The sequence below is a fragment of the Mytilus trossulus genome, chromosome 11, assembly GCF_036588685.1.
Source record: "Mytilus trossulus isolate FHL-02 chromosome 11, PNRI_Mtr1.1.1.hap1, whole genome shotgun sequence".
Taxonomy (NCBI): Eukaryota; Metazoa; Mollusca; class Bivalvia; order Mytilida; family Mytilidae; genus Mytilus; species Mytilus trossulus.
The window spans coordinates 48,456,673-48,483,455 of record NC_086383.1 but is presented as its reverse complement, the minus strand read 5'-3'; the positions used below and the strand labels follow the sequence as shown (position 1 = coordinate 48,483,455).

The 26,783-nt window shown below is 32.4% G+C and overlaps 2 protein-coding genes across 2 annotated transcripts; one reads left to right on the top strand and one right to left on the bottom strand.

The window, feature by feature from the left end:
* Positions 1 to 828: 828 nt before the first annotated feature.
* LOC134691251 (perlucin-like) lies at positions 829 to 5,431 on the top strand. The gene is made up of 6 exons (XM_063551643.1): positions 829 to 928; positions 1,402 to 1,502; positions 2,963 to 3,059; positions 3,870 to 3,981; positions 4,483 to 4,611; positions 5,294 to 5,431. The coding sequence occupies exons 1-6, from the start codon at positions 877 to 879 to the stop codon at positions 5,322 to 5,324; spliced, it is 522 nt and encodes a 173-aa protein (XP_063407713.1). The 5' UTR covers positions 829 to 876; the 3' UTR covers positions 5,325 to 5,431.
* LOC134691250 (RCC1-like G exchanging factor-like protein) lies at positions 4,810 to 26,429 on the bottom strand. Its single transcript, XM_063551641.1, has 11 exons — positions 26,411 to 26,429; positions 23,219 to 23,449; positions 21,962 to 22,062; positions 18,439 to 18,568; positions 16,294 to 16,422; positions 13,671 to 13,789; positions 13,227 to 13,311; positions 11,462 to 11,731; positions 10,399 to 10,572; positions 7,971 to 8,056; positions 4,810 to 6,200 (listed from the first exon to the last, which is right to left on the bottom strand). Exons 2-11 carry the CDS (start codon positions 23,439 to 23,441, stop codon positions 6,123 to 6,125), a joined length of 1,395 nt encoding a protein of 464 aa, XP_063407711.1. The 5' UTR covers positions 23,442 to 23,449; positions 26,411 to 26,429; the 3' UTR covers positions 4,810 to 6,122.
* Between the last annotated feature and the right edge of the window lie 354 nt (positions 26,430 to 26,783).

The following is a 26,783-nucleotide window of genomic DNA, read 5'->3' as shown; positions in this document are numbered from 1 at the left end:
TTGTTGTATAATTTTACCATTCAGGTTTAATATTTATTATGTACATAAACATATTCTTTTAAGTGATTATCGTCTCTCATAAATCTGTACAGATTGGCTTATGTATACAAAATGTATCTTTTATAAATGTATTGTGTAATTTTATACATAAAGTGAGACGTAAATAAAATATTGAATTGAATTGAATTGAATATAATACCAGCGTAGAGTTTGGTATGAGAATATCTTTTGATAGGAAAACAGATATGTGTTTATTGGCATATTATTGTGTAAACGCGGCTAATTTCGATGAAGTTGATGCTAATGTTGAAGGCGGTTTCCTGGAATTTATTGTCGTCGATGTTATTTATAAATGGTTTTGATTCATAGACAATATTTATTAATTTTTAAATATGAAATAATAGATACATAACATAAAGGTATTTCGAATATTCAAAATAATGTTTCCCCCAACTTAATTTCTACGATGAAACCTTGAAGCATCATGTAGAGTTCTTTAAAGCAAGGCCACACGTTTGTCATCGATCAAATTTCTTGACTCAAGATAGACTGAGTTTGTCATTTCAAGGCTAATTAGTTCAAGATGATCTTTTTTCATTACCAGTCAGATTTTTAACTACCATGCAGGCTTTTTAATTGTAAAAGACAGTCTGATTTTCCCATTACCAGGCTTATACAGTCAGCACCAACTTTGCAAATACAAATGACCTACAGGACTCTTATTTTGTCAGAGCTTTTGTAGAAAGTTTCCCACATTGTACGAAACCATGGAGTTCCTAAATCATTTAGAAATAATGAATAATGGCACATACAGTTACCTGATAAGAATTGACATATACCTTATCTAGAAATAATCTCAACTTGTTTCCTGTCAGAATGTCTATTGCGACGTACTCCATATCGTTACTAGTGCTTTTGACCTTAAGTGGTAAGTTGTTATATGGAAATGAATTTATCATCATATATGATCAATTATGAAATTATTGAATGACTGTATACTTGTTTGTTGACTATTTTGCTATAAAACAGTCTATTTTTATTAGAACTCTCACCTATCAATGAAAAACATATGAATATAATAGTGCACAAGTTAGGTGTATAAAAGCAAAAAGAATTTGCTCCCAGTAAATAAATTAAGTCCTTACTGATAAAGTTCTTATAACTTACACAATCAAAATACAAGACAATTAAACGTTCATTCAACGTCATCGCATTCAATTTGTGAGATCAGCTGTTAAACCGATGGAACGAATTTCATATTAAACAGTAGAACTGTTTAAGATGCATATGTCATATTGACATTAACATTCTTTCTTCAACAAATGGCTTTTTTTCAATAAATGTCTATTCTCGGAAGCGTTACGACGTAGTGTGGTATGATCTTATATCCTCTTTTTTCAGTATCCTTATGCCAAGGTGACTGTCCATACACATTTAAGTTACACGGAGATTACTGCTACAGAATATTTAGTAAAGTTAGGGCATCTTGGTTTGAAGCAAAGGTAATTTTGTAAGATTCCTGACCAGCATATTTTTAGAAAACATTTATTCACAGTTACCTGATAGCAAAGATTGTTTGCTAATATCTTAAGATCTTGATATATTCATAAACGAGACGACTTTAAAGTTGAAAAATCGCGACGATAAAAAATTTTGGTATTGTTCCACTTAGGAAAATATTTCGTTTTCATAATTTGTAGAGTAATTAGTAATTTTCTAATCTCACATGTCATGATTGCTGTGTTTATGCCTTCACTAATGCTCCAAAGAGATAACGTTCCTCCGCCGTTTTTTTCCCGAGCCAAATTGATGTTTGCAGCTCGAGTGCAGTCGATAAACAGTTTTTAACATGTTTAAATCATTATTTGTGTATATAAAATGTGAAAAATAAAATCACAAAACAAAACGAACACCTAGTAAAATGCAAAACGGACAGTCCAAGATAAAACGGTTAATTGAAACGTGAAAAATAAAATCACAAAACAAAATGAACACCTTGTAAAATGCAAAACGGACAGTCCAAGATAAAACGGTTAATTGAAACAATACCTTACCACCGTGTATCATGATCGTACAGTGGATATAGGTACTAACCAAGCGGGCGCGAGCAATTTTGATCTTACACGATAACGAAACATCTTTGCTTTGTTCACATAATATCAAAATTTACTTCAATCTAAACATAATAATATTGTTGTTTTCCAAAATGATTTGGTCGAAGGTTGATGATTATAGATGACTCATTATTTCCTCAAAGTAAGAGGGATTACTAAAACATTTACTATTTTACTATAATATTCATTGCAACTCTTTTTCTGATAGGTCAACGTGTGTGTGTTATAAGTATAGCTGTTTCAATAATTGGCATTGAAGTCTTTCATACATATGTTATTTTTCGATATTTTATCCCTAAAGAAGCGTTGTGTACGGTGTTTAGCTGACAACATAAATTCTTATGTACGGTGCATAGTTAAGTTCTTAAACACCGTACACAAAAAACTTTATTTTATACTCGTTTATTACCCAAAAAGTTTCAAGGAATAAGTAATCGTAGGTAGTTTTATGATAGGTAACTATTACTTTTGCCCTGTATTAGGTTTCTTTTAGATAAAACATGTAAACGTCTCAACAACTGTATCGAAATTGAAAGTTGGTGTTGACATTCGCAACTATTTGCGCATGTTCAAGTTAATTGTTCTTATTAGAATATCAAAGTTGTTTTATGAATAGGAAAAAATCGATGCGAAAATTATTTTGGAGCAGGAATTTCAAATGTTGAGAAATGTACATTGAATATTGATAAAGCAAAACAAATATTTTCGTTACCGTGTAAGGTCAAAATCGGTCATGCCCGCTTGGTTAGTACCTATAGCCGGCGTACTGATGATACACGGTGCTTACGAAACACAACAGTTACATACGTTGTTGAAAATATATTAATGTATGTGATTAACATTTATAGACATATTGCAATATTGCTGGTGGTGATTTGGCAACTATCGAAAGTAAAGAGGAGGAATTATATATTGAGAGTGAATTACGAAATGAACACGGCAATGGTATGGAATTGTTATTTTTACATTTATTATACATATCATTAAATTTACAAAGTTTGTTTTCGCTGTTTATTGAAAACAAATTAAATTAATTCAAAGCTTCTAGACTGGTACAGTAAATTCGTCACAATTTAAAGCAGGAACACGTTATTCTATACCCTTTCTGGTAATATTATTGTTATAGTTTAACTAACGATCTATTGCATGTACAGTGAAGGTGAAATAACACATGTAGGTTTTTTTTATCAAAATGGTGTATAATAAAACATCTATTATTAGGTATTGTTCAAATTGATTGATCGGTGGGTGTTAATGTCAAAGAGCGTAAAAAAGAGGGTCGAAAGATACCAAAGGGACAGTCAAACTCATAAATCTTTAATAAACTGACAACGCCATGGCTAAAAATGTACACATGACATAACATAGAAATCTAAAGAATAAACAACATTAACCCCACCAAAAACTGGGGTGATCTCAGGTGCTCCCGAAGGTTGTAGTTACGACGTAAGGAACATAATCTGATATCATTTGTGGAACGGTTATTCCATTACGGTCAATCAACTCGTCAACTAATTACTTTTTTCGGAAAATATGTGAAATTTAAGTGAGATATACAAATGCATTACTATAACTACTTACATGCTTTCGAGACTCGTCTATCCAAGAGGCGTTGGGTTTAATGTCTGTACAAAGATCAAATACTGTAGATAACTATTTTTGGTAATTAAACTATGTAATTTTCTGACGGACTCGTCATTACCAAACGTTCCTTTTTTATGTGACATCCACATATTTGTTTCTGGTTTTTCCAAGTGTCGGCCGGTACACCAGAAAATTATTGGTTAGATGGTAGTGACATTTTGACTGAAGGAGAATGGCGATGGATGTCAGAGGAAGGCGAAAGTCGTCTTATAACAGGATACACGTAACTATGAGATTACAAAATATCTTCAATATTACATGTGTACAATATGATTGTGTACTTCTGACAAAATAACACAAATAAGTTTCTTTTGAGCACAAAGCTAAGAAGTGTATTTTTAAAAGCAGCAGGTTTATGATGTGTATAGGATGTCTTTCAATTAATATTTCAGCGTTTATGTACCTCGCATTATTCGTATCGAAAATTTTAAATCTAAATTTAGAAACAAGTATGGAGATTAGGTACCTTTTTATTGTATTTTGAAATAAATACAAACTGAATCATCTAGATCTCTGAGAGTGTAATCCAACCTTCAAATATATTAAAAAGACATCTACAAATCAACAATCGACAGCAGGTCAAGTTTTTTTTATTTCCCAGAGTCCAAAAGTTTTGTTTGGGCCGTCATTTTTTTTTTACTTTCTTATTTAACAATGTTGTTTTTGTCAACACGGTGAACAAATTTACAATAAAATAAAACTGTGGTTCTTGACAAAATTTTAGGAGATGGGCACCAGGACAACCAGACAATGCAGGAACACAGGAACATTGTCTAGAAATACGATACACGTTTGGCGTTTTGTGGAATGATTATCAATGTCAAGTTCAACAGAACTTTATATGCAAGTCATCGTAAGTAAAAGATAGTCTAAAACAGAAACGTTTCCACAACGGAGTCCGTACATAGCTAACCTTTCCATGTCACGGTCGATGTTCATATGTATATGAACAAAGGGAGATGTAGTAACAAGTTCGATGAGACCCCAATCGAATGATAATACTTTTTTTCTTTTTTCTCGATTTTCTAAAACAGTTGGAAGAACACAAAAACATCAGTTAGTTTTTATTGCAGTCCGAGTGTACTATGTCTTGAAGAAGTCTTAGTTTCACATGGATATGACAATCATGAGATATTTTTATAGTAAACAGATATGAAAATATACACACAGTCCCGTATCAATAGTATACAAAGTAACAAAAGGCTTGAAATGTTCGTCTCGTTTTATTTGTTGAGTTTTAAAGAGACACGATAGCTAAGATACCAAAGGGACATTCAAAATCATAAGCCGAAAACAAACTATATAAAGTTGTCACCAAAAACTGAGCAGTCAAAGAAAAATGTAAGCATAGAAACAGTTTTCTTTTATGTATGACAAGAAGTGTTTAAATTTGTCCCTAATTGTGTTCATGGTTTTCTGTGTTTGTACTACTTTATTTTTTTGCAATTCTTCGTTTTTTTAAATAAAATTTGAGATATTTTGGTTCCTTGTAATTCATTTAATTACTTAAATGACTCCTTTTACTTATGTTTTAGAACTGGATTTGAGACTGGTGTAATTGGGTAGAAGACTGTTACAGATTTAAGATCACTTTAAATAAAGCACTGAAACAATATAAAAACTTGTGTGCACAATTTCATTTCTCTCTCTCTCCTTTGCACTGGTTTATGAGCTTATAAAGAGGATCTTAATAAAACTAATCCTTTGAAGGCCACTGGTTTTTTTTGGCTAAAATTTTTTTACTTGATGTGATATCAATAACTGTAGTGACCCTATTCAACTTGAGCAAACTAGTCTCCTTTAATTTTGTCAATATGTCTACATCATATTAGTATAGGACTACTGATTTTGATCAATAAAGTTGGTGCTGGTAATCTTTCAAACATTTATAGGAAGTTGATGATAACTTAGGTGTCAGATTGTAGCTATTTATAGGTTAATTCCCTGAGGGTGTAGATGGGGACTTACAGAATAGAGAATAATAGGCACAAAATGTGAAGAAAATACCAAATGGACCAAAAAAACATTTAAACATGAACAGGGTAGAGACCAAGAAAAAATAGTCAAACAAAAACAACTTTAAAATTTTATCACAGATATTTTTGGCAGTATAAATTTTTATCTGACAATTTCTATGTTTTAAAACAGTCATATGATGATTTTACAAATAGTCTTTAACTGCACCAAAATTCTTTTCCTCACAACGTTTCCATCAATGCAGCCAACCAGCAAACAGAGTAATTTTTGTAGACCACCTGAATAGTCTATTCCATACAGTATATAAAACACTTCTGACATAGTCTTTGTCAACATAATCTGGTACATAAAACAACCCTTTGAATTATATGATGTGTTGTGGTACCATTAGCAAAATGATTTACATAACACTACAGTATGATCTACTCCACATTGTATACTATGAGTCTCTGCTGGTATGGACACCTGGAAAATAAATGGATTCTTTTTCAAAAATATCTAAAAATATGAGAAAAACTTATTATTCTAGCAAAGATAACATTACTGGCAAAAAATTATCCATCACTAAGGTTACAGTACAAACATTAACTATATCAACTATATTCAAATTTGCTAGTAAAGAAATTATTCATTTTCATTAATTGAATATATGATATTAATTCCAGTTTGCATAGCTATTTTAGTGCAACAATATTTCTGTAGTCTTTACAATTATCTCTTGTCTACAAAGGGTTAATAATTAAATTTTATAATCTTTTGTGACCAATTCTGTATTGTCATGCTTTATCAGTAATAGTTACTTGGACAATGGCCATAGAATTGTGAAAGAATTACATGTAAAAATGTAGAGATAAATATTCAAAGCCAAATCTCCTGTTTTATACATAAATGTTAACTTTCTTAAACATAGCTTAAATGGTCATGATAAAGGTAGTAAAAACATATATTAAATGCATTCCCTAACAACATTTTTTTCTATGCATCTTATACTTTTCCTATTGAACAGATATCAAGAGATGCCTTAAGTACATCACAAATTGTATTGTTTTAGCATGTTTAGTACACAATATTCACTAATAAATAAATTTGGTGTATTTTCTGTCTTCTGATTGGTTAAAAGTATTACTTTTATTTTCAATGTTGTCAATTTTTATGGCGACACGGCTTCTCTGACATTGTCTATTCATATGCCAACATGTGTGTATGTTGTTATTGTTCATACAAATAATATAATAAGTTCTTTGAACCTTATTTTTGATAGAAATTTATTTATAATGAATGGCAATAATTTATTTTGAATTTATTGATCCATAAAATTAATTTTTGACTCGCCACAATTTACATAATCCACTTTGCGGATTATTCAATGTGAATAGTCAAAAAATAATTTTATGGGTCAATAAATTCAAAATAAAAAATAGCCTTTCATGAGATAAAAAACAGAGTGTTCTTCTTTTTAAAAAGTTTGTGATCTAATATTGTCAATTTGGCTACTTTTTTGTCCCTTGTAAAAAATTATCATGTATTCAGAGAATGAGCAGGGTTATTCCATAATTAATTATATATGAATATTAATGTGAGGAAGGTAAAGCCTTTTCATATTTTTAAACATTAAAATACAATTAATAGATGTTATATGTCTTTTTGAAACCAATATTGATCATGTTTTCAATTGAAAGTTTTGGTGGCCTCAAGGTGACATGCTAACATAGAATGTGGTCATTATGTGGAAGCTTCTATCAAATTTGGACTAGGAAATTGTAATTTAGGAGTAACAGCTAAGACTGGTTGACTGAGAGTAAGAATAATGTGTTTGTGTAGAGTTAATTGTTTTCCTGAGACCTTGTTAAGTAGCACTTTAAAAATCCAGATCAGCTCATTGGTCTCGTACAAACAGGGTTTATATTCATATCACATATATAAATTGATATGTGTGTATTCAACTCAGTTATTTTATTGTTGTTGTTACTTTTGTTTATGTCACAAGTATAATGTAACTTATATGACAAAAAAAGATTTAATCTAATGTTTTCCTTCTGATGTTATATTTGCCACTGTGTGTTAAACAATCCATCATTTTTTTTTTATCATCATGATATAGCTGCATATGCACTTTTACAGGTTCCAGTATCTGCTAGCTGGTCCTAATTAGAGTTGTTCTGTTTATTCATACCAGCCGTGCAAAAATGGAAGTTTTGTTAAAAAAACACAAGGGACAAAGGAATTCATACCAACCTTTAATGGAAAATATTGATCCCTCTGAATGCCAAGACCTAAACATCCATGTTTGTCTTTGCCCCATGTGTACACAGATCCATTATCTAAATAATTCAAAAAGATAAATTACATATAATTATGTTAGAATTGTTGTGCCTGTCCCAATTCAGGAGTCTCTGGCCTTTGTTAGTCTTGTATTATTTTAATTTTAGTTTCGTGTGTACAATTTGGAGTTAAGTATGGCGTTCATTATCACTGAACTAGTATATATTTGTTTAGGGCAGGGTTGGCAAAAACCCGGGTTTTATGAGTATTGCCCAGCCCAGTGGGAAATACTGGGAAAACCCGGGTTTTACTGGGTTTTAGTGGGTAAAACTGGGCAATACTGGGTATTATAAAATATTTGTCAGAATTTTAAAGAGGATTCAGTGATAAACACAAATATAATACATTTAATAAGCTTTTTATACCCTATTTTGTTTGTTTAGCATTTGTCTAGATGGGCAAACTGTAAATATAAAGCAAAAACATTTTTTTTCTTCAAATAAATATAACTCCAATTAAAAATTAACAATTACTTGTAAGAAAAATTACATTTGAATAATGTCACTAATTAATTTAGTAATTATTCAGATTAGAACACAGATTTGTTTATGTAACAATAATCAGTCCTTATAATGCTGTAAGTTTTATATGCATGACCCCTTAGGGTGTTTATTTAGCAATATGAATGTATGACAAATAAATTAACAAGTCACTTAAACACTGCAATAAAATGCATGTTCCAAGGTTTGGATTATTAAAACAATGCTTGGAAATTAAAAAGATATCTTTAAATGTACAAATCTTCTGTTCTGCCTACATGTAGAATTAATAGAGAAGAGAATGAAATTGACATGTCAATCTTCTAGAAATGACTGTCAATGGTTATCTGTATAAAAAGTATATATATAGCTGTTATACTATGAAACTGTACCAAGTCTTTACTATTTAATGTTAAAATAAGCATAGAAAATCATATTGCCCAGTATTGCCCACTATTACCAATTTCTGGGAGTATTGCCCAGCCCGGGAAAACCCGGGTTTTCTCATCCGGGAATTCCAGGGCGGGTAATACTTTACCAACCCTGGTTTAGGGACCAGCTGAAGGACCCCTCTGGGTTGGGGAATTTTTCGCTGCAATGAAGACCTATTGGTGATTTTCTGCTGTTGTTTTTTTCTATGGTGGGGTTGTTGTCTCTTTGACACATTCACCATTTCCATTCTCAATTTTAGACTATGTATTTGCATTTTTATAAAACTATATTATATTATTCCACTGCATGTTGATTTTGATAGTGAAATCAACATTTGATTGGTTGAAACTTTGACACGTGACGTCGAACAAAACTTCATATTCACCTCTGAGTATCATATTCCCCTCTGACATGTCGGGACTAAATAGTGCGACGTTATGCGCGGTTTATGTACATAACGTCTGGAACTTCTTATTTTCTAAATAGCAATAGCAAATATCATTATCGTGTTCAAATTTATTTCAGACGTTAAAACAAAAAGACTAATTAAATAATCAATGTTTATCCGTACTGTTTATCAATATGTATGTTGTGTTCAGTAATTAAAGCAAGCGAATAAGTCTGAAAAAATGCCGGTATGCAAACTAATATTTGAAGTTCAGATAGCATACAAAGCTTAGGCAGTGGAATAAAACATTCATTTCCCTTGGCCTCGGGAGATATGAAGATTTGTTCACCCTCGAAAAATCATATTTCCCTCGGGCAGAGCCCTTGTGAAATATGAATATTCTTGGGTGAACAAATCTTCATATCTCCCTCAGGCACGGGAAATAAATGTATATTGTTAACTGATATTGGAATGCTAATAACTAAACTATTTTGGATCATGTATACCAGTTGTTTGTTAACTAATCAATTTAGTAATGATATCTTTTAACTCAATGTTCAGTGGTTGGTGGTTTTGTGTTTCTAAATGCCTCAAATATTGATCAAAATAATGTTTTTTAATGTATTTTTACAATTACATTTTGGGGCTTTCTGATGATTTATAAAATGACTTTCTGATTCTAGTCATTGATCAATCATTCAATGGTACAAACTTGAGCTCTAATATTAGAATTTCAGAGTAAAAGGTGTGGATTTCTTCTGCAACTGAATAAACTTTTATCCAGATAAAAAAAAAAAATGCTTGGTCTGTAAAAGTGGGTGTTGTAATAATACAAAGTTAAATTTGCTAAAGGTGAGAAAAAACTACTAAAAAATTCTAAGATATCATTGATAGACATCCAAAGTTTTACCTTACATGCCTTATACACAAAATGGATTTTATAAACCGGATTCAAAAAAAATATAAAACACAGAGATCCATGAACTGAAAACTTTCCAGACTTGTATATATACTTTTGAAAAACTCTTGTAACATAACCTACTTGTGAGTGCCACAAAGTGATGAAGGCCACATACAACATCTATAACTGATACATCTGGTTCTAACTCGTTACATCCAAACAATGGGGGAGGAATCATTTCTGGTTCTGGAGCCGATTCTAACTTTGGACCTTTACCTAATATACCATAACCCCATACAAATAGTTCTCCTTTAGCTGAAAATAAACAAATATTTATATGTTTGGGAATTCAACATGCATACATGCTTGATAGATAATGGATTTTCAAAATTAACAACCTAACATAGGCACTTGTCTCTGAATCCCCCTATATTCCTTTAAATAGCACATATTTAAGGGGCACTTGCTCTCAAATTCTTATTAAGGAATAAAGGAAAAATTATTTCAGAGCCTGTGAATCAAAATTTGTTCAAACAGGCTAAGTAATTTTAAATAAATCATTTTTTTTTTGTTTTATATAAAACATGTATAGAAAAGTTATAAGATATGGTTCTACTAAAAATATTGAATAAAGATGTTTGTTGGCAATATCATCATGTTTTGTGTTTGTTTTAAAGTTTATGTCAAGCAAATGTTTGGCAAAATAGGATGCAAAAAGTACACACAGGTAATAGTGTTTTCTCTTCAATAGATATGTAGATATATATGAGACAAACACTTTGTCAAACAAGAATGTGTCCAATAGTACAAGGATGCCCCACTCACACTATCATTTTCTTTGTTCGTGACATTTGGGTCAAAACTCAAATTTGGCATTAAAATTGAAAAAATCATATGTGTATAAAGTTTCCAGTTGATTGGACAATTTCATCAAAAACTACATTGACCAAAAAGTTTAAAGTGAAGCGGGACAAACAGACAAACAGAAGGAGGAATGAACAGACGCACAGACTGGAAAAAATAATACCGATAAATGGGGCATAAAAAGAGAAAATAATCAATATAATAACAAAATTTTATAAATCTTGATATTAGAAAGAAAGTTGTTAACAATGAATTAGAAAAAAAAAAGAACAAGAGATTAAATAGAATTTTGGGAAATCCCTTTTTTCTATTTTTAAGTTATCCATAATAGTGTACTTACTATTGACTATTGCACATTTGGATCCAGCAGAAGCTGCTTTTATAATTTTCCCACAATGCTTCAGTGGTAAATACTTGGGTGTATTAATTTGTGTCTGATCTGTAACTATAGACAACTGGTTGTACTCTGAATTCCCCCATGCAAACACGTCCCCCTCCTCTGACAATGCTAACACACAATCCCCAGTTGATGCTATTTGAGTAATCTTAACTCCCTCTATCCCTCCTGTTATCTTAGTTGGTTGAGAAGTTGTTCTGTAATGACCCAGACCTAGAGAGAAAAGGAATCTAAATCAATATAAACATCAAATATAACAGCTGAGCCAGAAGACAGTAGAATAAAAACCCAAAGTAGTGTGAGCAGGGGTGGATCCAGGATTTAGGAAAGGGGGGGCGAAGTTTTCAAATTTTGCAGAGTGGAGCTAGGCGAAAAAATTTTAAGACCTATTTTGGGCTAAAAAAAACATAAAATAAGTATAATATGCACTATTTAAACGGTTCCTAGCTTGGGGCATGTATATTTTATAGTTGCTGTAAAGTGTAAGGGTTGGACATTTTTTATGCTGTATTCTCCCTATTAATTGTCTATCATAAAATGATAATATTGATTCAGAGCTATGTACTGATATATTTGATGTATACTTGTCAGTAAAAAATAGACATGGAAATTTCGATGAAATTTACAATACGACTTACACGAGTCAAAAAAGACAAACAAGCAGTTATTATCAAAATATTTGATTGATATGTTTCACCCAACATAACTTAGTAAACCAAAATGAGGGGTTCCAAATCCATCAAAGACTATGAAAGTGTCTGAAATGACAACGAAGTTGTGAATGACGGTCGATAAATAGAAACATAAAGGTCACACCCAGCAGGCAGGTTATTCTTGTCTTGAAAAAAGTATTCAATATGTATAAGTCCGGCGAAACAGACATCCCAGTCAGACATGCCAAACCATGTCACAAAAAATATGCCCGTTTTTATTCATTATGTTCATTTCATGTTAAATAATTTTGTTGGAAATTTTCGTTTTAAATAGCAAAAACATGGTCAAGACTATTGTTTTCAATACAGATACGGTCAGAATTTTGGTTTAAGGCAAGAATCAGAGTCTTTTTTTTCTCTCAAATATCTCCGACTGCCTCCTCAAATCAATGGTTCGTACATGAGACTTGAAATCTTTCTGGAGCTTATACTGACTGAAGATCATTATTCAACTTTGTTATTTATGAAATAGGCTGAAGCATTTGGGGTTAAACATGTTTTCGTAGGTAAATAGGGTACTGTACTACATTTGAAGTAAAAAGTTGTGCATAGATCATGTAGATTAATCATGAACAAAAAACATTTTGTGAATGGAAATTTTTGATATATACATAATTCTGGAAAAAAATACTAGATGATAGGTTTTATAACATGCTTTATAAAAATGAAAATAAGAAATGGTGTCACCAACTATGTAAACTGAAAAGTTAATTAAGATTCCTTTATATTTTTTTGTATCACAGTTATCTCCCCTTATACATATTATATGACTAAGTTGAAAAATTGAATTAAACATTAACAATTATTTTGTATTCGTAAAAAAGAAAAACAGTCTAAATAATTGACATTCAGTTTAAAAATTTGCAATTTAAAGCAAAGAATTAGACCAAGTGTGTACTGCTATTAAATTTTACATTCTGAGAAGGTGGTATATTATTTATCTACCTTATTTTTCATCCATTTATTTTGAAAATCTAAACTCAATAATGATATACCTGTTTGTCCATCACAACCTAATCCACAGCTATACACCTCTCCATCTGTTGTCAATAAAAAACTATGATCATGGCCACAAACTATCTAAAATGTAAGTAAACATTGCAAAAACATAAATATGAGCACAATCAATGTTTATATAAATGAATATTAAATGGTATTATTATAAAGTGCAATATTTTCTATCAAAAGGTTATGCTTAAATATAATTTAAGTAGAAAAGCTGTCTTCATATTTCTCTTTTCTGGTTTTCTGATGACAGATAAGATTTGAATTATCATATTAAGGTTGTGATGCTAACAAAATGTTTATTATCTACAAGTCTTTCTTAAAAAATTTAATCTTTTAATTTGACAATCTAAGCATTCATCTTAATTAAAGTTGTATAAAATATATCCAGCAAATAAAATTTGTTACAAGTATTCACAAATATTCCATTTTACCTTAGCAATATTGTCAGGAATGTCCTTTATTTTATGTACTCTAGGATTCTGTCCGTACACCTCGCCTTCCACTATAGGTCTCCCACACTGTCCATAGGCATTGTTCCCCAATGTAAACACTGTTCAAATATCAATAAATTATTAAATATATCAACAGATTTGGTACAAAGAAAAGATAAAATTGAGAAAGGAAATGGTGAATATGTCAAAGCGACAACCACCCGACCATAGAGCAAACAACAGCCGAAGGCAACCAATGGGTCTTCAATGTAGCGAGAATTCCCGCACCCGTAGGTGTCCTTCAGCTGGCCCCTAAAATATGCATAATAGTACAGTGATAATGGACGTCATACTAAACTCCGAATTATACACAAGAAACTAAAATTTAAAATCATACAAGACTAACAAAGGCCAGAGGCTCCTGACTTGGGACAGGCGCAAAATTGCGGCGGGGTTAAACATGTTTATGAGATCTCAACCCTCCCCTATACCTCTAGCCAATGTAGAAAAGTAAAGGAATAACAATACGCACATTAAAATTCAGTTCAAGAGAAGTCCGAGTCCGATGTCAAAAGATGTAACAAAAGAAAATAAATAAAATGACAATAATACATAAATAACAACAGACTACTAGCAGTTAACTGACATGCCAGCTCCAGACCTCAATTAAACTGATTGAAAGATTATGTCTTCATCATATAAATATCAGGTACAATCCCTCCCGTTAGGGGTTTAGTATCATACTATCATAAAATATATGAGAAGAACATAACCCGTGTCTATTTAAGAGTTTATTTTGTAAGAATACTTTTCCTGTACAGATAAGCAATAAAATTTAACAAAAACTTGTTTCTCATGAACACAGCTTAATGGCCTCTACCACATGCAAGATGGCTGTCATAGTCCTAAAAACCTTCATCAAAATGTTGTTTGTTGGCTTCATCATACTTTTAGAAGCCTGAAGACATTGTAAAATTAATTGTTTTGTTTAAAATTGTGGACAAAATTGATCTTTCAAAATTTCAATTTAGGAACCTCCATGGGGGAAATCCCCTGCAAATAGTGACAGTTGGCAGGTATGCAGTTGTGTCTTAATAAACTGGTACTTACCTCCTTCTTTATCAGTGAGTACCAGTGTATGAACTCTACCACAAGCTACCTGTGTTATGTTAGTTGTGTCTTTATAAACTGGTACTTACCTACTTCTTTATCAGTGAGTACCAGTGTATGACCTCTACCACAAGCTACCTGTGTTATGTTAGTTGTGTCTTAATGAACTGGTACTTACCTCCTTCTTTATCAGTGAGTACCAGTGTATGACCTCTACCACAAGCTACCTGAGTTATGTTAGTTGTGTCTTTATGAACTGGTACTTACCTCCTTCTTTATCAGTGAGTACCAGTGTATGACCTCTACCACAAGCTACCTGTGTTATGTTAGTTGTGTCTTTATGAACTGGTACTTACCTACTTCTTTTTCAGTGAGTACCAGTGTATGACCTCTACCACAAGCTACCTGTGTTATGTTAGTTGTGTCTTTATAAACTGGTACTTACCTCCTTCTTTATCAGTGAGTACCAGTGTATGACCTCTACCACAAGCTACCTGTGTTATGTTAGTTGTGTCTTTATGAACTGGTACTTACCTCCTTCTTTATCAGTGAGTACCAGTGTATGACCTCTACCACAAGCTACCTGTGTTATGTTAGTTGTGTCTTTATGAACTGGTACTTACCTCCTTCTTTATCAGTGAGTACCAGTGTATGACCTCTACCACAAGCTACCTGTGTTATGTAAGTTGTGTCTTTATGAACTGGTACTTACCTCCTTCTTTATCAGTGAGTACCAGTGTATGACCTCTACCACAAGCTACCTGTGTTATGTTGGTTGTGTCTTTATGAACTGGTACTTACCTCCTTCTTTATCAGTGAGTACCAGTGTATGACCTCTACCACAAGCTACCTGAGTTATGTTGGTTGTGTCTTTATGAACTGGTACTTACCTCCTTCTTTATCAGTGAGTACCAGTGTATGACCTCTACCACAAGCTACCTGTGTTATGTTAGTTGTGTCTTAATGAACTGGTACTTACCTCCTTCTTTATCAGTGAGTACCAGTGTATGACCTCTACCACAAGCTACCTGTGTTATGTTAGCTGTGTCTTTATGAACTGGTACTTACCACCTTCTTTATCAGTGAGTACCAGTGTATGACCTCTACCACAAGCTACCTGTGTTATGTTGGTTGTGTCTTTATGAACTGGTACTTACCTCCTTCTTTATCAGTGAGTACCAGTGTATGACCTCTACCACAAGCTACCTGAGTTATGTTGGTTGTGTCTTTATGAACTGGTACTTACCTCCTTCTTTATCAGTGAGTACCAGTGTATTACCTCTAACACAAGCTACCTGAGTTATGTTAGTTGTGTCTTTATGAACTGGTACTTACCTCCTTCTTTATCAGTGAGTACCAGTGTATGACCTCTACCACAAGCTACCTGAGTTATGTTAGTTGTGTCTTTATAAACTGGTACTTACCTCCTTCTTTATCAGTGAGTACCAGTGTATGACATCTACCACAAGCTACCTGTGTTATGTTAGTTGTGTCTTTATGAACTGGTACTTACCTCCTTCTTTATCAGTGAGTACCAGTGTATGACCTCTACCACAAGCTACCTGTGTTATGTTAGTTGTGTCCCTGTGATTAAGTGGGAGGTCTATCAGGACGGGTTCTATCACATAGTCTAGCACTCGACCTGAAAGTATTTATAGGAATAAAATAAACAAAAGAGCATAACATCTAAAATGGAGAAAAAATAAACAAAGGACATGAACATATGGTTGAAAACAAATGGTGATTTAAGAAATAATTCATAAGGGCTTGAATATATCGTGATTTAACCACGGGTTGGCCCTTTATGACAAATATTTTACCCTGAGCGAATATTTTTTGGATCGAAGCGCTCTAGACAGGAGGCAATATTTGCCGTTCCCATTAATAAACACACTTTTAAAATGGCGTAAAAGAACGGAGCAAACGAATTAGTGACATGCTAAAACTATTTACAATAGAGTATTTAGATAGTTTTGGATGAATTTAAATTATAATTGACTAATTACATGTTTTATTTATATAAAAAAAATGGTGTATGCAACAATTTAGCATTGTTTGTTTACGTTTCAATGTTGTGATGATTTTCGGTTTCACAAGCATGTATTTTCCCGTAAAATGCTTATATTCTGACGTCATCCTATTATGATGTCGACTATCTCATTCATAAACAAACATATAATGTGGGAGTGCAGTTGAAACAGCCTAATCAGTATATTCATATTTTACCACAGGTGTGTACTCAAAGCGTTTGAAGGACGTCATGTTAGAATGCAATGTATATAAATCAATCTGTGAATTAAAATACATTACTTATGCTTCTTTAACAGTCAGGGATATAACTCTATAGGGTTATTACAGAAAAATAACATACATTTGTTATTGTGGACTAAAAAATCAAAGAACTGTGATAACATATGTATGTTACATGTTTCAAAGGGACAATATATCATAAGTTTACTTAAAATGTATAAAAGTTCTATTGATATTACTATTGTCTTTATGTATACTTAACTATTGAAAGATAAAACAGTTCATAGTATTTCAATTTTGAATAGTACACCTATATGTTATTACAGAAAAATATGCCTGTAATAACTAAAGGGTGTTATCACGGCTTCTCTATATCATTTCAAAGCATTTGCTCAGAGATAAATCATGCTTAATTACAATGTATTTAAATTTATTGTAATAAATAATGACCAGAGCATGTTATGAGGTTCTGCGCAAGTTTCTCAGTAATTCCCAAGCGTCTTATATAATAAGTTACATTCCTTTAATAACTAAGCCTTGTTATCACAGCTAAGTTAATTCCTTAATAGCCTTGTCTCATTGATTAACCATGGTTAATAAAAAATGTATTAATTCAATTTGAAAATTAATTATCAAGGCTATGCATTTAGTTTCTGCGCAAAGTCTCAAGAGTTCCCTAGAGTCCACTTTAGATTAAATAATTTTACAAATAACAAACATATGTTATCACAGATTTAGAAAATTTAAAGAAAATTATCTGTAATAACATGTGTAAGTTATTTTCTGTAATCTCTGACTGTTTAACAAAAACTATTTGAACTGAATGCTTCAAACATCCATCAAAATTGAAAAAAAATAATGGGGAATGTGTACATGGGACATAGATGAAACCTCCACTTTGTATAACGTTAAAAGGAACATTAACTAAAAAAAAGGAGGAGTGATAAGTCTTGTGTATACATGATTTTTAAACATTTAATTTAGGCAAATTTAAGTTATAGAACAGATAGGACTATTTTAGCATTTTCTCCATTTGTAAAGGGGCATAACTCTAGAATGGTAAAGGTGACACTACCAAAATTGGAATTTGATCTGCATTTTGTGTTCATTGTGTGTATTAGTTTCATTACATTTAGTTGAGGCAAATTAAAGTTAGAGAACTCTAGGATATAAAAAACATATGGACGTAAAGAATGAAAAGTAAAACTTAGTACCCCCTCCGCTACAGCGGGGGCATAAGAAATTTAAATGTGCATTATAAAATTAACTGTTTAAATTTTTCTCCACCAGATGTGTTACATATTTTAACAATTTATATATCTTCAGAGGCCAACATATTTGTAATCCCAAACATAATACAACATAGAATGCATAACACCTTCTACATGTTTTTTTTATATCTAATTACCTGTATTTCTTGGGAACTCATGATAACCAATTTGCGAATCTGTATTTATTCCTGTGCCATATAACCTGTTACCACGGAAACTTGTGGTGACATAAACAGTAAAACCATACCCACAACCCACTTTGGTGACCTGTTAATAATAGAAAATATTTCTAAGCAATGCATTAGCCTGATTAGTGAACAGCAACAACAACATTTCTATCAAAATATCAACCAGATGCTCCGCAGGGCGCAGCTTTATATACAACCGCAGAGGTTGACCCATGAACGGATGGGGCAAGTATGGACACAACATTCAAGCTGGATTCAGCTCTAACTTTGGATTGTGATTAAATAGTTGACACAGCATAGGTTTCTGACACAGAATGAATGTGGTGTAATGAACTTAAAATTTTTGTTTTGCCTTTGAGCAATTCACTATGCTGTTGAATATTAATCCTCACAAAAAAATGTTTGAAGAAATTTTCTTTTTATTTATGAAATTTCAAATGAGAAAAATTGACCCCCCCCCCAATTTTTTTTTCACATCCCCCTATCCTTTATTCCAAAACTGATCTCAATTCAAATTTCTAATGGAGTTTGCAACAATAATTACTCATTTAAATACATCATAAAATATTAAAATGTAAACAAGTGCTTGTTATCACTGAATGGTAAAGATTGTTTTAATTTATCAGTTGGTAATAAAAGTGAATATACATTGTATATTGTATAAAACAATGATTTAAGTTGATTCAACTACCTATTCTGGACACAGAAAGATAACTCCAATTGAAATTTCTTGCTATTGCACAATATTGTGCAATTAGATATTTTTTGCTATTGCGCAATACTGTGTAATTGAAAATACTTGCTACTGCACAATACTGTGCAATTAGATATTTCTTGCTATTGTGCAATTGAAAATTTCTTGTTATTGCTGAGTACTGTGCAATTGACAATTTCTTGCTATTGCACAATACTAAATATAATAATTTTAGATCCTGATTTGGACCAACTTAAAAACTGGGCTCATAATCAACAAGAGGCTGTCACAACGACAGAAAACCGGATATATTAGCATTTATTTGTGTCCTGGCAATATCACAAGAACCATTACTGATGATTGGTGAAAGAGAAAACAGTCAATATCAAATTTGACCTCTATTTTGTCATCAGTATCAACATAAAAAAATTTGAAAAGCTTAGATTGAATGGTTCGTGAGTAAATGCAACAACGTGAATGGAAACACCATTTTACCATCTTTCAAGAACCATAACCCCTGAACGGTAAAAGTCAAAATCGTCATTATTGAACTTGACCTCTATTTTGTCATCAGTAACAACATAATAAAATTTGAAAAGCTTAAGTTGAATGGTTCATGAGAAAATGCAAGGACACGACTGGAAACACCATTTTTCAATCTTTCAAGAACCATAACTCCTGAACGGTATAAGTCAAAATCGTCATTATTGAACTTGACCTCCATTTAGTCATCAGTAACAACATATTAAAATTTGGGAAGCTTTGGTAGAACATTTCATGCGTAAATGCACGGACACGACTGGAAACGCCATTTTACCATCTTTCAAGAACCATAACTACTGAACGGTAAAAGTCAAAATCATCATTATTGAACTTGACCTCTATTTTGTCATCAGTAACAACATATTAGAATTTGAAAAGCTTTGGTTGAATGGTTCATGAGAAAATGCACGGACACAACTGGAAACACCATTTTTCAATCTTTCAAGAACCATAACTCCTGAACGGTAAAAGTCAAAATCGTCATTATTGAACTTGACCTCCATTTTGTCACCAGTAACAACATATTAAAATTTGGGAAGCTTTAGTAGAACAGTTCATGTGTAAATGCACGGACACGACTGGATACGCCATTTTTCAATCTTTCAAGAACCATAACTCCTGAACGGTAAAATTCAAAATTGCCATTATTGAACTTGACCTTCATTTAGTTGTCAGTAACAACATATTAAAATTTTAAAAGCTTTGGTTGAAAGGTTCATGATTTAATGCACAGACAACATTTGATTGCCGCCCGGCTGCCGGCCTGCCAGACCGCCCGCCGAGCATCCCCAAATCAATAACCGACATTTTTGTCACAAAAATCCGGTTTAAAATCTAAGTACATGTTTGGATTCAGCATATCAAAGAACCCCAAAAATTCAATTTTTGTTAAAATCAAACTAAGTTTAATTTTGGACCCTTTGGACTTTAATGTAGACCAATTTGAAAACAGGATCTACATACACAGTTAGATTTGGCATATCAAAGAACCCCATTTATTCAATTTCTGATGAAATCAAACAAAGTTTGATTTTGGACCCCGATTTGGACCAACTTGAAAACTGGGCCAATAATCGAAAATCTAAGTACATTTTTAGATTCAGCATATCAAAGAACCCCAAGGATTCAATGTTTGTCAAAATCAAACTAAGTTTAATTTTGGACCCTTTGGACCTTAATGTAGACCAATTTGAAAACGGGACAATAATTAAGGATCTACATACACAGTTAGATTCGTCATGTCAAAGAACCCTAATTGTTTAATTTTTGATGAAATCAAACAAAGTTTAATTTTGGACCCTTTGGGCCCCTTATTCCTAAACTGTTAGGATCAAAACTCACAAAATCTATACCAACCTTCCTTTTATGGTCATAAACCTTGTGTTTCAATTTCATAGATTTCTATTTACTTATACTAAAGTTATGGTGCGAAAACCAAGAAAAATGTTTATTTGTACCCCTTTTTGGCCCTTAATTCCTAAACTGTTAGGACCTAAACTCCCAAAATCAATATCAACCTTCCTTTTGTGGTCATAAACCTTGTGTTTAAATTTCATAGATTTCTATTTACTTAAACTAAAGTTATGGTGCGAACACCAAGAAAAATGCTTATTTGGACCCCTTTTTGGCCCCTATTTCCTAAACTGTAAGAACCAAAACTCCCAAAATCGATACCAACCTTCCTTTTGTGGTCATAAACCTTGTGTCAAAATTTCATAGATTTCTATTTACTTAAACTAAAGTTACTGTGCGAAAAACAAGAAAATGCTTATTTGGGCCCTTTTTGGCCCGGAATTCCTAAAATGTTGGGATCATACTCCCAAAATCAATCCCAACCTTCCTTTTGTGGTCATAAATCTTGTGTTAAATTCTCATAGATTTTAATTCACTTTTACTAAAGTTAGAGTGCGAAAACTACAAGTATTCTGACAATGTCACGACGACAACGACGCCAACGTGATAGCAATATACGACTCAATTTTTTATACTTATAAAAATGGTTGAACGGTTGATTTCCAGAATATGTATTTTTACAAGAATTAGAAGAAAATTTATGTCATATAAATGTATACAAAAAAATTGGCAAGTAAACAAATAATATCATAAAGAGCTGGCCTGATGAAGGAAGTTTTTAACAACCTTGACTGACTATACAGTCCTTGCATGGTCATTCCTGCCTCGTGCCTTTTGGGGCATTTGGAGCTGGCCTCACAACTTTTTCTATTCATATCTTACCTTGAGATTAGCTCTGTCCATAAATTTAACTCTAGCTGGCTGTCTAACTGTGTATATTGGATGTTGTCCTTTTTTCTCAGGCTTTAAATATGACGGAATTCCTGGAAAAGAAAAGTAAAATATGTTTGCTGGCAATTTCCTTTGGCTTGTAAGAGGTTCATTCGTGAACATGACTTTAAAGGAAAACACTTAACAAAATTATAAACCAGAATAATAATGAAATAACTGATTAAGAAGATTTAAACCAAGCCAAATACAAAATTGTACTAACATCACACCATAAAAGCAATACAGAATAAAGAATGAAAACAGGAAATGTGTTAAAGAGACAACAGCTGAGGTCACCATTGGTTCATCAAACCAGCTAGAAAATCCCTTCTGAGGTGAGCTTCTTACATACTTACATGTACATAACTCTATTTAATGTGGACCACACAAACTCAGCAATATGCACATTAAAACTCTGTTTATTAACAAACAACTTCCTGTAGTCACAAACATGTCAGCTCCAGAACTCATTAAAATGATTCAAATATTACGTCTTCATCGTTTAAAAAATCAACCACAAACACTCCAACTTACATATGTTGATATTATCTTTAATACTCAGTAGATTGATACAATTAATTCAGGATTCTTGAAAGTGGGTATTTGTGTTTATACTATAGAGGTTTTTGTTTGCCTTATATATATATATCAGGGTTCTCCCTAAGGATTTTTAAAGGCGAGTCCAGGGACTCATCATTTTTGGCCATGGTGAGTCCAACAGCAAGTAGAATACATTTTATTGCAATATAATGTAATATTTTAGTCTCCTATGGCCTAACAGAACAATGAAATGTCATTAAATTCAGATTACTTTTTAACTTTGGCTAAAAAATGATGATATTTGTGATTAATTGTGTTGAGTTTATACAAAATATTTCAATCTTGATGCATCTGTAGACTCGCAAGTTTTGAAAGTGGTGAGTCCAGACAGATTTTGATGAGTCCAGGACTCGTGGACTCGCCTTAGCGAGATCCCTGTATATGTAATACAGAATTCAGTATTGATGGCAGTTCTGTTAAATTTCGTTAGCCTGGAATCCTGAAAATGTAAATACATAAACTTTTCTTTAAGGATCTAAAGAAGCTTACCAGCATGACCAGTATGAACAGCATGTACTACATGTATGTTAACTTTCAGATGTCTTTTTTTTCTTGTTTCATTATGAGAGCTTTCTAGTAAATAGTTCAACAGATAATAATTTGACCTACCTATTGCCCCTGTTGAAGCACAACCCCAGGCATAAACTCTATCTGCTCTCTTAGAATTATCTCCAGCATATTGTGTAATTGATTCTTCCTTCACTTTTCTTTTCTGCTGTTTCTTTGATAATGGAGGTTCTATAGTGTTTTTTGTTGACATTTGTCTCCATGGTGACCACTTTGATAAACAGTTCAAGCAAATAGGACCTCTTAAAATGCTTAAAGGATGCATTCTATTAACTGTGGAAACAAACATAACATAATATACTGTCTCCTCCATTAAACAAAACAAAGTACAATACAACTTCAAAGTTTTAAATGAAGAAATAACTACCCACAAAAATACATACAAAAGCAAAACAGCTTATAACATAGATAAACATGATACATTACTGTACAAGGAGATGTGGGGTTTAAAATTAAGTTGATGACACAGCAATGTGATAGAAAATTTCCACAGAATTTGATTAAATTAACAAAATAATCTAAGCCTTAATCATGCAAATTTAATCATGTTGTTTTGACTTTGCAAGAACCATCTGAAAAATTGTAATTTTGTTAATTTGAATATTCAGTATTCATAGAATGGTACTGATCATACATGTATCAATTAACCAAAATATAAACATTGTAATAAATGGCCGAAATTATTTCCCATGATAAATGATTAGCATCAGCATAGACATATGTCTTGTGTATTGTCATTTAGATTGCTTTGTCATGTTTGTGTTTGTAGCTTATGATGTGAACAAAAGTCAGTTGTGTTCCAATGTAGCACATGGTACATTTGTAAATGTATATCATGGTAAAAAAAGAAGTCAACTGCAGAAAGAATTCTTTTTTTTAAATGTCATAATGATAAATAAATTTTTGTAATCAATTTTCCACCTATAAATATTTTAATCATGTGTTAAGGAATAAACATAATTTCCAGCACTAGAATCTTAAAACGGGACAAAAGGGGAGTTATATAAATACATAAACTCTTAATGAATTTTATCATCAATTATCATATACATGTATAACTTTGGGTGAAATGACATTTCTATATAGGTTTATCACTCAAGCTTTGAATGTCAACAGAACTCCATTTAAGGTCCAAAATAATTGTGGCTTATGTATCTAACTCATTTAATTGACTGACAAACAGCGGTAAAAAAAGAAGGTTTTATTTATGAAAAAAAGAAGGGAGACTCATGAATCTGCTCATTCATAATGACAGGATATTTTGGCTAGCTTAGACAATGTGTTTGTTACACAAAAACAACATATTAATTATGCATACATTGTAACCATGATACATGTAATGTTTAATTAGTATTATTTAAACACTTGCAATAGTTACAGTTTATCTTTAATTAAGTATAAACAATATTTACAACATATGTACAATGGGGGTTTGCTAGACATGCTGACAGTTCTTTAGTTCGGTGGTTCAATGGTCCGACAGTTTAATAGTCTGACAGTTCTTTAGGCTGACGGTCCAGTAGTCCGAAGCATACATTTTTGTACTACCAAATTGAAAAGAGGGACGAAAGATACCAAAGGGACAATCAAACTCATAAATCTAAAACATGTAAAACAAACTGACAACGCCATGGCCAAAAATGTAATCACAGGCACAAGATGTTCTACCTGGCTTTTGAGACGCGACAGACCTAACTTTTCCAAAACTGAATACCCGTTATATTTTTTTTTAACTTTTTAAACTTATTTCACAGATAATCTCCATCCCCAAAATTCGCCTTTGGTCAATTTTAAACTCCATGCTTACATCAAAATGCATTCAATATCTTTTCTATAAAAATATCATTTCTTTTTTTTTAAATCGTTGCAATTGGTATGCCAAGAATACCCCACTTTCTTTTATTCATTCTTTTATGTTTAATTTTCATAATAAAATATTCTTTCGTATATTTCAACCTATACTTAAAGCTATTTAAACTATACTAGAATTTCACACTTTTCACGTGAAATACTTGAACCGTGCATGTTACCATGTTGATGATGCAAGCACAGGAAGTATCAACAATATCAATTTAAAAAAAATCTTTGTGTAATTTGAAAGTTCCCTTGAAAAGATGGTATATAAAGGACTCTGCAGCCCTTTTCTATTATACATACATTGTACATGTATGCAAGGACTGTATACGTCCCTGATGTATGTATCTCTAAAATGGCTGCTAGGGTCATTGCTGGAAATGGCTGAGGCAAAGTTTAAATATACATCTGTTTCAAAAAATAGAAAAAACGACAGAAAACTATGTCTGACATAACCAATCTCAGACCAAGATGTCCGCCACAGCTGAACTTAGCTAAACATAGGATCATATGGAAAATTCACATGAAGATATTCTTGTCTTGAACCAGTGGGCCAATTGGGACGAAACTTTGGTTGAATGGTCCTTAGGTGGTCCCCTTCCAAAAATATTTCCAACAGCCTCAACCTGCGAACAAGATAGCCGCCACAATCAAACTTAATTTAACATAGGACCCTAGGAGAAAGTCACTTACATATTTTTGTCTGAAACAACTTAGCAAAATGGAATCATACTTGCATGACTTGGCAACAATGGCCCTTGGGTGGTATATGAAGTAGATCTACCACTAAACTGTCAGACTATTGAACAGTCGGAGTATTGAACTGTCGGACCAGCCAACTGTAAGAAAATCAAACTGTCAGACTATCAAAGTGTCTTACTATTGAACTGTTTGACTAGGGAAGCATCTGACCCACTGTCACTACGGCCCAGTACAATGACTGTGAATAATGTCAATACTGTGCATGCACAAATACTTCTTTACTTATTTCAGGTAAAGAAATGAGTGAAGCCATACAGAAGGACACTGTAAAATGTACATGTACAAATGTATCTCAAACATGCCAAAACACAAAATAATATACTATTAGAACTGATAGAGGAATATGCCAGAAACTTAGACAGCAAATGAGAACCACTATTTCAAAGGCTCTTGACTTGGGACAAACACATTAAGACTGTGGCAGAATGAAAATGTATGTGACAGTGATATTCACACACTCATAGCACAGAAAAACTTCAAGAACACATCACAGGCACTTGTTTCTACTGTCTATCCATTGGAAGCCCCACTATCAACGTATATTTATAGGATAGTGGGACTTCCAATGGATAGAAACAAGTTCCTGTAGAACACTTTCGGAAAGTTTTACACTCCTACCTAGGAGTCTACTCTCGTATTCGGAAGAAGAAGAACACACGGCAAAATAAAATGCAGTTATTCAGTTGGAAAAAGGCTGAATTTATCAGATCTTAACGATACTCACGATGAATTATAAAAATAATTTTCATCAAGTGTCCTCTTCCAGTTGATTTTTAAGTCATGCGTTTGATGACAATTACTGAAAGATGGTGTAATTTTAAGTTTGAAATAAAATCCAGGATAAATATTGTATTTTCATGGGCGCAGCCATTTTCACATTCTAAATTTCGTTCATTGCCTGTTAAGAAAAATCCGGAATTGGAAAATTGAGTTATTCCCCTTTGAACGTTTGTTGTTGGAATAATTTCTCACCAAATTGATTCAGATTCCT

Excerpts from the sequence above, each read along its gene's own strand:
- LOC134691251 (XM_063551643.1), top strand. The coding sequence starts at position 877 with ATGTCTATTGCGACGTACTCCATATCGTTACTAGTGCTTTTGACCTTA. Across the intron at positions 3,060-3,869 it reads ACGAAATGAACACGGCAATG|TGTCGGCCGGTACACCAGAA; the intron begins GTATGGAATTGT and ends GGTTTTTCCAAG. Across the intron at positions 3,982-4,482 it reads CGTCTTATAACAGGATACAC|GAGATGGGCACCAGGACAAC; the intron begins GTAACTATGAGA and ends ACAAAATTTTAG.
- LOC134691250 (XM_063551641.1), bottom strand. The coding sequence starts at position 23,441 with ATGCATCCTTTAAGCATTTTAAGAGGTCCTATTTGCTTGAACTGTTTA. Across the intron at positions 18,569-21,961 it reads TGGACAGAGCTAATCTCAAG|GTCACCAAAGTGGGTTGTGG; the intron begins GTAAGATATGAA and ends TATTATTAACAG. Across the intron at positions 11,732-13,226 it reads AGGTTGTGATGGACAAACAG|GTCTGGGTCATTACAGAACA; the intron begins GTATATCATTAT and ends TTTTCTCTCTAG.